The sequence below is a fragment of the Meleagris gallopavo genome, chromosome 5 (assembly GCF_000146605.3).
Source record: "Meleagris gallopavo isolate NT-WF06-2002-E0010 breed Aviagen turkey brand Nicholas breeding stock chromosome 5, Turkey_5.1, whole genome shotgun sequence".
Taxonomy (NCBI): domain Eukaryota; kingdom Metazoa; phylum Chordata; class Aves; order Galliformes; family Phasianidae; genus Meleagris; species Meleagris gallopavo.
In genome coordinates, this window is record NC_015015.2 from 47991375 (window position 1) to 48003001 (window position 11627).

Genomic DNA, 11627 nt, shown 5'->3' on the forward strand with positions numbered 1-11627 from the left:
TAAATCTTTTTGCTGATTCCAGGCCCCTATTCCAGACCCCTTCTTCGTCCTTCCACATGTACCTTCTGCATGCCTGATTTATGCCTGGCTGCTGCAGTATGGAACGTCCTCAGCTGGCTGCAGAGCGTAGGGAAGGAGCTAGGCCTAGTAGGACATCTTCAAGGATTTTTTTTTGTCAATGGCTTTTCCTGTGTTGTTATACTGGTTTCTACATCTTACCCATAACAAACAAACAAAAAAGCCATCACCTCTTTCCTCCTGGCCTGCCCTCTTCCTTCATTATAATTCTTTTCCTTCCCTGATTTCAGGCTCTCTCCTTATGGCCTCTCTGAAGCTACTGTGCCAAAGAGATGAGCCAATTTGCCTTAATCTGGATGTCAGGCTTTGAGGAAAGGTTTAGGAAAAATTGAATTCTCTCAGGTCTGTAAGTTCAGCAGGCGTTTAAAATAATGAATCCAGACTTCATTTCCATTGCCCTGTCAGTTTGCCCCAGGACAATAACTGTGGACAGTAGCCCAGCAAAGTTTGGATTGGAACAGCACAACTCTTGCAGTTAAAGAATCACAGAAAATCCTGAGTTGATAGGAACCTATAAAGATCACTGATTCTAGCTCCTCTTGAGTCCACGCAGGACCACTCAGAAATCAGACCATTTGTACTAGAGCAGGTCCTGATGTAGCTGCTCCATCTCATCTTGCTGCTATCTTTGGGCAGCAGCTTGGGTGATAGGAACCAATCTCAGTCAGAAGCAATTTTTATACACAAAAAGTCTAAGCAGAAAATTTCATTAACAACTGCTGACACAGCCTGATCCTTCTCTTGTTTGAGTTTAGCTATTAACTCCCACCTTCAGTGGAGCACTGTGAGATTTTCATCTGTACAAGTGCTCAGTAAGTACTGAGGTAAGGACTGCTGCACGTCTGACAGCTGTAAAACTAAGGTGCAAGACAGATGGAGCTTTATGACCATTTACTCTCCTCATAGAAAACTCTCTCCTTTTCATTAAATTCCTGAGCTTATTCTCCTGAACTCTGCTGCCTGTTATTGCAAATGCGGCAAGAGCAGAAGCCAAAGTATGCTCAGAGAAGTATTAGCATGTGTTTATGCACACATGCTTATCAAGTGAACACGTATCTACATATTTGCTTGTATCTGCTAACAGAGTAATTCATGACATGAATGTGCATATACCATCTGAGATCCTGTTTAGAATTTTTAGTAAATGCAGAACCACACACTGAGGTGTTTTCTCAGTCCTTACTCAGGAAAAAAAAAACTCACAACTGTAATATATAGTTCCAGTTTACATGCAAAACCACAATATGTTGCACAGGATTTTTTCTTTCAGTTCAGAAGTTACTCTTTCAGTGACATGAAAAAGTACAAAAATGTACAGCTGAAGTACATATTGACATTAGAAACTTTCAATTGTGCATCTTCAAGTCCACTGTGAGAGAAAACCTCCTTGTTCTTCTCAAAAGAAAAACAGAATTTTGTTTCCAGCCCAGGATTCATTAAACATCTGTTTTGTTGTTGTTGTTGTTTTTTTTTTCCCCAAGATTGCCACTTTTTATTTTAGTTATTTCCAGAATTCTAAAACTTTTCTGTGATTCCAAAAGCTCAAGGTAGTCGTTCCAACCTCAAGGGATCTAAAAAGTTGTGCTTGAACAATAGTTGCCACTAGCCAATCTGAGTCACCGGGCTTGTGGAAGGAATTTAGACTTGTCCAATAAAACCAAATAAGAGCAGAGCCCGTATTTTGGATTATCAAAATGTGCTTCAGAACATATTTAAGGATAAAATAAAAAGCTCAACTTTTTATTTTGATAATAGTATAGTTTTGATAATAATTGATTTAATCAATAGACAGAATTTGATTTGAATTTATTTTTAAAGGGGCTAGAATGCTTTCTTTTTTTTCTTTCTTTCTTTCTAGCATACACAAAAGCAATACCCCCCAAAGCAGACTTGCATTAAGACATGAGATGAGAAACTTGTATTAATAAAAGCCATCTCTTTTTGCTTTAAGCAGTGAGATGTGCTGAGAAACTGGTACAATATGACAACATTTCAAACACGGAGGAGATGAGATTTGTCTGTCTGGTATACAATATAAAACAAAAATCGAACACCAATTTTACAACATTATACTGAAACAAACCACAGTAATTAGATGCTTTGAAGTCAAGCCTATATTTTCTTCAGCTTTTTCATGAATTATTGATCCACTTTCCTCATTAAATGGAATGGTAAGCTCTTGCAGTAAATGGACAAGTGACTACAACATTTATATAATCGTATACCCTCTGCATCTGGCAATAAAACGTGTTTGTGTATAAAACACCCCTTCTGAATTGACATGTCTGCAAAACAGATTTACTACTATAACCACATTCCTTTTCTTTTGTCTCTAAAACAGAGCTTTTCTTACATCGTCATGCAATCCAGTATTTTACTCTGGTCATATTAAGCAACATATTTTCAAAGAGCCTGTATTGTTCTTTGTGCAGCAGAAATAATGAGATGTAAATAAACTGTCTCACTTACCTTATTTTCTCCATCTCTGCCGCAGCGGCCTACAAGAAATCAAATAATAGGAGCAAGTGAATGAAAGGAAACATTCACTCTGCAGATTTATGCATAGTTAAGCTTTCCAAATGGTTTTCGACAAGTGTCTACAAAGCGACGGTAAGCAAACCCCACATCTGCATTACCGAAAATAACACTGAGAGATTAACTCAGGAATAATGCAGCACGCTGCAGGAGTACTGTGTATACCCACGAGCCATGGGCAACAGAATGACTCAGTTGTAGCACTGAGGCAGAAAATGGTGAGAGAAAGAGGAGGGAAAAAAAAAAAGAAAGCAGCAGCAAGTAACAGGTTACTGTGCCTCCTGGATTTCAGATGAAAAGTTGAAATGCAGTGCTACCCTCTGCGCAGTGGGCATGGCAGCAGTGCTTGGCTGGCTGGGAAATTAAAGTGACTTCATCACATGTGAATTTGGATTTGGAGTTCAATTCGCCGTGTTTCATGGAGCCTGACAGATGGAGTGGACACAGGCTGGCATCCTTCGTGGGAGTTTCGAATAGTCAAATTACTTTCCTCAAGTAATACGCTATCTTGACAATTAGCATCTCAATGCGTATAGGCTTTTTGTTAACCCTTTCATTGCTACTCATCCGCAACTCCGGTACCTGCCCAGTTTCCTCTGCTTGCTATGTAAGCTGGGCTCCCATTAACCCTTTGGCAGCTTCACAGCACTTCTGTAGCCTTGACTCTTTACATCCTGGTGGAGCAGTAGGTGGTAATTTCATTAATCTGCCTCGTTTCTTTTTTATCGTGGAGATGCTGCGAATCCTATTTATCTGTAGCACAGAGACTCGTTAATCTCTGCCAGTACTTATATGAAAAGCAGACTCCTGTTAACCCTTTAGATCTTTTTTCATCATTATCTTCTGCAGATCCTTAATAGCTGCTTCCATTTCATCTAATCATCCCACTGGCACAGAATCTCATCAATTCTCCTGGTCCTGTTTTATTGAAGCTAAGGGATGAACACTTGGAGCAACCCTGCAAGCTTTAGAGCCAGATAAATCCCAGCATCTCAGAAACTCTTATTTATACTAAAAGCATTGCCCATTAATCATGAACACTTTAAATCCTATTGATTAATGACTGACGATCATATTTGAGTATGAAATAAATTAAAGATTAAAAATAGGGAAATTCTAATCAGTTATGCAGCAGGAAATTTGTCAAGCTGCCTAATAAAACATGCCAAATGACAAATTGTCATGTCACTCTTTTTTTTTTCCCCTCTTCTCATTTATTTTTGATTTGTCTATTTGATAAGTTGTCAGTCAGGACAATGTTTGCATGATAATTTCTGATGATATGTATTAAAGATGGTAGGCATTCACCAGAACATGGTATGCAAGAAGCCAGCTGTGGAAAAACCCTTCCTCATTTTCCCCAGGAGAAGATGTGATCTACATTATGTGCTCTCTGCTTACCTACTGGGAGTGTAGGGGTTGCCCGTTGTAAATTCTGGATTTTAAGATTAAAAATCTTACATAGGGATCTCTCATTACTTTCTCTTATTTCTATCTATCCGTTGAATCCATGAATATTCTAGAGTGTATAGGAAATGGTTTAAACAATATTGATTGGAAAATGAACCTTGTGGGCTTCTCCTGGGCATAGGAAGGCACTGGCAGCCCCATGGGGCTTACCACTTTGGTTTTCCTCAGGTGTACTAAAAAAAATTGCCATAATCATTGTGTTCCTGTCATTCTGAAGCTAGGCGTAACTTTCACTGGAGCTGTTGCATTGTCTTGAACTGCAGGAGCCACCCATGAAGACTGGATACTTATTAGTGCTTTTGTTATGGCAACAATATAAGGGGAAGATGTCTTAACCTTGTTTTTGCTTAATGCTTTAAACGTTGCTATACTCATGGTGTCAGGGTGAAGGTTGCTGCAAACGATTTAAATGCAGGATGGAGAAGAGAATCTGTAGGATGGCTTTTTGGCTATACTGTTGACCTCATCCATGAATGCAGGTGAGTCATTGCCTGCCAATCCTGACTGGAAATTCACAGGAGAAAAAAGCACAGAAAAAGCTGACACCAAAACAAACCAGAAAACTACACCAAGATGCAATTTCATCAGTCTGATTATTATTGATATTATTATTGCAACTCTTTTATTTTCTTTCCTCACAGTAAAATTTGTTTTCTTTGTGCATGAGGAGGTCAGTTATCCTTTGGACCTCTGGGGATGTTATCCTCTGCCTTTCTTTGACTGTGTGGTCAAAGTGTAGAGCGTTCCTTGTCTCTTTGACTGATGATAGGGGCAGTGGCTTCAGCTCAGCCCTCCTTAAGGAGGATGCCCTGACCTAGGTCAGAGCCTTTCTAGGCCGTAGCACTGCAATGCTGTGTCTCTTCTTTTAATGGGGACCTACTCGCAGTAAATGAATAACAGCAGATGAGAGGACTAGGTCTCATGTGTTTATCAGGTGGATGGCCTAGCATGCATGCTAAAGAGTCAAACACGTAGAAGTGTTTGCTGGTGAAAACAAAGATAAGAGTATCCATATAGTTTTCATACGAAGCAGTTTGTCTCGTATAACTGTGTTCGTTTGGAAGATCTTTTTTATCCTTTTCTACTTTCTGACTTCCTTTTCTTTCTTTTCTTTTCTTTTCTTTTCTTTTCTTTTCTTTTCTTTTCTTTTCTTTTCTTTTCTTTTCTTTTCTTTTCTTTTTTTTGCTTCTCTTTTTTCTCTTCCCTCTTTCTATCTCTTTCCAAAAACCTTAGAAATTCAAAATGATTTTAAAAGTTTGGTTTTCTGAAACAGATCTGTTCTCAGAAGGTGGGAATTTTGCTGAGGCAAAATTGTTTTCTAGCCAGTTCCCTGCCATTGCTGTAGCCTGTGGAATCTTAGAGTCTATATCATCCTTAGACATCTCCCTATGAAGGCTCCCACCTGAAATGTCCTAACAAATTGATTTTAAAATATATTCTAAATGCCTCTGAATTACTCAATTGTAGGGAATCCTATGGGATTTATCTCAAGTACAAAGACTGAGGTTAATGTTGGTATGAGGATGTCCTTCATGATATATCATTTATGAGTTGCTACTTGCTAGTGGGTTGGTCTATTGTAAGTGCTTCATGATGTCTGAACTGAGCGCTGTGATTGCAGCCTTGTGTGATTTTTTTTAGTAACATTTTTAATTAAGATCAGTAATTACCTTTAATTATGGAAATATCAGATGTAATTTAAATACCTTTTTTTTTTAAACAATATCAAGGTAGCATCTCTAAAGCATTTAAAATGTCTAAAAATAGCAAGTTTTCTCTTAAAGGGAATCATCAGCTCTGATAATTTAATGTCCTATATTTCCATATACAGTCTTCTACATAAAATATGGAGACTGGTTTGAAGATTTTCCTTTCGGAAGTGTTTGGTACAGTTACTTTGCTTAGGAGCACTGCCAGGCAATGTCTAATAGTACTAGCAGAAAAATCTCTGCTTTCCGAGTATCCGAAGAATGCAAATATGAAACAGAACAACTGACAAGACCTTTTTTCTGATAGCTGAATCTATATATATTCTGAAGCTGAATGTATATTTTGGGACAGGTATTCTAAGGCCAAGGTTTTTGTTGCTGTAGGTTTTTGTTTTATTTTCTTACCCTTGTTCTGAATGACTATTTGATATTCTTCATTATTCTTCAAGAATAAAATCTCTCACCCAACTGAAAGTGAGGATGCTGTTAATGAAAACTCAAGGATATATTACTGTGGGTTGTTTTTTTTTTTTCCTCATTTAGTATATGGTTACTGCCTTTCAGTCAGCATGACAAACTCAATTGTTTTCAAGTCAGTAGAGCAAACAAAAACCACTGTGATTTTCTTTCTTTTTTTTTTTTTTAATCACCCTGTGTTTAATTACAGAACTAAGCAATCACAAGATAATGGCAGAGTATTTTTAGTCATTTTTGTATATAAGCTATGTCTGGTGACCGAATTCTTTGATTTTTCTTTCTTCTTCTTATATGACTGGAGTTTATAACGTAGATTTCTTTTTTTTTTGAACAAAAATATCTTTTAATAAAATAGAAAGTTATGCTGACAGTCTATCTGTCATTCTATGAAATTCACATGGTGACAGCATTGGCAAAATATTGGTTTTCTTCCTTTATTGTATTAGCATTTTCTGAAGGATAAGAAATCATGATATTTCAAGCCTCTCAGCTGTGTAATGAAATTTCCTCTCTGTAACATCTTGAGGTCAATTTTTACAGATACAGATGTATATATGAAAGAGGAAGTGAAACCTCTTTTCGTTTTTGTTTATTTGTCGGAAAGAGGTACTTCATTTTAGGAGGACAATCAGGACTCAGATTCTAGCTTAGTATTCACCAGTCTTCCCTCTGAGTTTAGTGGACTTTGAGTTAGCATGCTGTCTAGCTGTGAGCAAATGTATAAGACAAGAAATGGCAACAGGAAGTTACTGCCTCTCATTTAGTCTGACTCTTATTATTCTAACTTAATCAGTATTGTGAGAGGTAATTTTATTTCTGTACTGTGGAGAGCTGTAAATGAGAGTTAATCCATAGGTAAGGGCTTCTGAGTTCCTAGTACACTTGTAAGCTGCCACATTTTCAACTACAGTAGTTTTACTTCAGCATTTCTTTTGTACTTGCGGTATTACTAAAGTTTGAGAGGAACCAGTGTAACTGGTTCTTTTCAGTAGTGTAAAAGATTTGGTTTATGGACTATATAATTTGATAGGATCAATCTTTAACTTAGGCTCTTAATCCCTTTTTAAAGTATAAGCTTCAATGTGCTACTAAAATGATGTTTGAAAAAAGGCTAAAATTTAATCTATAGGAACTTTCATAGAGTTGGATGAAGCATCTGGCTGCATTTGATTTGGCTTCATGTGTTCAAAGGATCTAATTTTTTTATTTTTATTTTTAACAAAGAAGAATAACATTTTTGTAAAACTCTTGCATGTAATTGTCATGGAGATGCAAAGAAAATTGAGTCCAGTTCTCCATGGTTGATGATAGAATAGATTGCTCAGAATAATTCTTCTCCATGTACACCTCTGCACCACAGGCCATGGAATACCTCCACTATTCTCAGATGTTTCACAGACAGCACATAAAAGTGAAGAGGCACACTAATTCACTGAGGGGAGAAGGCAGAAGTAGTCAAGTCCTTTGTTCTTGCAGTACTAAGGGACATGTTGAGATTATTGAATATTTTCCCTTGGAAAGAGGAACATCATGTATACTACAAAGAATGCAAATATTTCATTAAACTATAAGGTTTTGAAAGTCTGACATGAGAGAAAGTATCTGGCATTTAATTTAGACATGAGTAACCATGACTGCCAATTCTCTCTGTACCACCAAGACCAGTATCATGGTATCATCCAAGCATACCCTCCCTATCTGACACCAACATCTGATGTTTCATACAGTGAGAAAAGAAACCCTCCACCACCAAGTTAGATAAAAAATACAAACTCAGCCCTAATGGCATACAGCAAAGATATGCTATAAACAAAACCACCTCAGTAAAGAAGTAGATATGTTCTCCTCTTAACTCTTAGAGGTGAGAACTAAGTTCAACATCCAAAATCTTCACATCACACCTGAATGCACATCTCCAGATTACTACTACTCTGTCATGCAATATCTATCAGCCTGCTACACTCCATCTTGAAGAATTTTGGTACTTTTTTGCCCTGTGTGTTACTGAGCACTTCTAAACTGACGGAAATCAGAGAGTGATTCCAATTGTGTTGTATTTGGTATGGCCGGTTTATCTCTGTTTAATCATGTAACAGTTTTATGTTTAAATTTTTAAGGCATGCAACTCCCACCCTGTTTTTAAATTCTGACAAGCATTTGTGGAGAGATGTCTTATCTGAGAGGGAAAACAAGACTGATTCTTTGACTGCTCTCAGAAGATTAAACTTATTCCTTCTGTCATTTCAGTGTTACTCCAAATTACCATAATCTCAATTGAAAGCAGCAATCAGAGCTTTTCATCGTGTACAAAAGATCTCACCCATATCTTGTATAATAATAAGAATGCTTTAGTACTTTTAAGGAGAATATACAAAGGCTGCTCCAAAAATAATGCCTCCTATTTTATTATGTTCTTCTGAGGTGGATGTTGGTGGTATGGCAGTAAAGGTTGAACTTTCCCGCCAATATTCCATTATATTTTGTTGCTGTGTGATAGATGACAGCAGAAGGGCAGTTTGACAAAATGGCATTTGACATGGAAGTGTGCATGAAGTGAAGATGTGCCATTGAATTTCTCTGTTGGAACGAATGGCACTCATTGACATTTTTCAATGTTTTCTGAACATTTATAGAGACCAAACAGTGCATGTGAGCACAGTGAGGTGGTGGGTGGTGCATTTCAGCAATGGAGATAGCAAAGTGAATGACAAGCCACATTCTTGATGACCATGCAGGTATTTATGAGCAGGACATGATGGCTCTTGTTCATTGAGTTCATTGATGGTGAAAATCATAGCTAATTGTGGTGACTATGTTGAAAAGTAGTGTTTGTAGCTGAGAATGTACTCTATCCAATAGCATTAGTGTGCTCTTTGTATCTGTTAGTTTCCACAGGAAAAAATCAGGAGGCATTACTTTCAGAGCAGCTTACATATCTGCAGTCCATCTTAAGGTTGTCTCAGATTTCCAATATTTCTGCTGAATTGGAGCCTTATATATATTTTAATCTAAAAATACACCTAGATCTCTATTAAATCACTTTTAAACAAACAACAATTCTTAGCTGAGCATCTTATGTATTGCTTCGTGCAGATCTGGGTAGATCAGGAGATATAACCTGAGTAACAAAACAGTTCTTTAGGCAATTTTAGCAAAAATATCTGTTTTGTTACTTTGTTATCTTTGTTACTTCTCTGCATCCTTGCCTGCTTATTTTAATTGGTAGTAGAAGTTTTCACCTTCCTTAGAGTTGCATTTTCTCTTTACCAGCTAAAGTACAACATTTGAACCAATGCACTTAATGAAAAGTTTTTGCATCTGGACTTGCTACTTCATGTACCAATTGATCAAAATCTTGGGTTGGGGATTACAGTGGGATTCCTTGTATCGACACAGTGAATGGGCTCAACTTGCTCTCATTACCTATTATAGTTACTGTCATGCATTCTTCTTTCTTAACCAGATTTCCTAAAATTGTTCCCGCATTCATAATCTCTAATGAAAGGTTAGAAAAAGTACCCCTTTAATAATTGGACCTCTTCTAAATTACCCTGAACCTCTCTCTGACTTTTAATATACACTAGGTCTTCTTTCTTTTTTCTTTTTTTTCCTTCAATTTCTCTTTCTATTCGTATGGTTGAAGATATTCTTAGAACTATTGTTGGAAAAATCTTTAGCAAGGTCTATTTTCTATGAAGTTATGTCTGAAAGAGATTGGGAAATATCTGCAATAAGAGTAAGAAAACTTGGGTATTTTTCTCAATATAGGCCTTAGAGTCCTCTGTAGCGTGTACTGCATGTGTGAGCATGTATCAAATAACCACAGATTAAAATGAAAATATTACCTGCAGGCTTTTCTTTTGCATGCTTGGGAAAATGTAACATTGTCAGGCTGGTTTATTTCCTAGTATTTTAGGAACTTTGTTTTGATTCCTTAGTTTCATTTTCCTTCTGTAAAGTCTCAGAGCCAGCTTCCCAATAGGGGTAAATTAGCAGAGCTCTGGTGAAGTCAAGCCTTGCTGACTGTTACACTAGAGGCTCTGCTCTTAAATGGCTGTTCTGGTGAGTCAAGCTGATTTCTGTCATGCCTAATATTCTCATCTGGCATGAAATGCTGTAGTCCTTCTCAAAAAACAATCCCTAAAGAACTTGCACCTGTTCTCTGTGTCGCTTGGCAAACCATCCAGTGCAACCTGAACAAAAAAACCTGAACTAAATTAGGCAGCTCTGCCTTAAAATGGTGGTTAGGACTCCAATTGCTCAGTATGTTTTTGTATACTTTTTCTCCATTAAATGATCTGAATCTGTGCACTTAGTTAATGTGATTAAACTGGTTACTTGTACTGCAGATATCAGAGGAGATGAGTGCTAGGAGCTATACAATACAGACTCATATGAAGAGGAAAGCCTTTCCATGATAATGACTGGATAAAAAAAAGGTAGATCTGTGAAGTATTTTCTTGCTTTTTTTTTCTTTTTTTTCCTAAGATACAGCAGCATTTCTGTTTTGTGAGAATAGACTGATGCACTATATTTTCTGAACAGTTCTTTGGCATTATATGATGCCATAAAATTACAAAATGTAAAAAGAGGTGAAGCCAAGCTGTCTGTCCAGCTGACCTTCTGTATACTTTAATTCCAGCTAGCTTGACTCCAGTGTGACCCCGCCAGGTACTGTAGATCAGCAAATACTGTAGGTGAGTGGAGGCTGAGGAACCAGTATAATGTGTAATCTTACTAAGTGAAATCTGTCTCAGACTAATACATGGCAGTACCTACTGCACAATGCCACTGCATTTATTGATGTGTTTATGTTACAGACAAAGCTAACTGTGAGTGTAGACATTACATGAAGTATTTAACCACTGCATTTGCCACTTAAGAAGCTCCCGTTTATCAATAGAGAATATAAAGCAGTATCTGATGCACTGATTTCTGTCTTTTTAAGGGTGGCCTTGTACTGAGTGGGACTAAAGCTTGGGGCATCTCAACAGGAGACCTTATGGATTACAAATCTAACACAGTTGATACAAGTCTTGTATGTTTCTATGTTTACGTCTTTATACCTCTGCATACGTCTCTGCATACTGGAGATATTTTCTTTGTAAATGCTGGCGATGGGAAGTGGGAGAGAACGATGAGAGGGGGAGCAGAACTGCAAAATTCCAACATCCTACACTCATAGAGTTCTATGTTGTTACAAAACATGCATTTTCTGCTCTAACTACATCTACTTCTACCTAGGTGATGGAAGCTATAATATGTGAGGTTTTAACATTTAATTTTTCTTACTGTACTCACTATTTCTGTGCCCTTCTTTCAGCACCATCCATCCCTAAAGGGAGGACTCAGTGGAAG

At 37.3% G+C, this 11627-nt stretch overlaps 1 protein-coding gene across 1 annotated transcript in view; it reads right to left on the reverse strand.

The window, feature by feature from the left end:
- The window catches only part of BEGAIN (brain enriched guanylate kinase associated), a 100915-nt gene extending 97326 nt beyond the window's left edge, over positions 1-3589 (reverse strand). Inside the window, exon 1 of the mRNA XM_031553684.1 lies at positions 2548-3589. Coding sequence (XP_031409544.1) covers positions 2548-2561 — 14 coding nt within the window. The 5' untranslated portion in view covers positions 2562-3589. The remainder of the gene's footprint in view (positions 1-2547) is intronic.
- Between the last annotated feature and the right edge of the window lie 8038 nt (positions 3590-11627).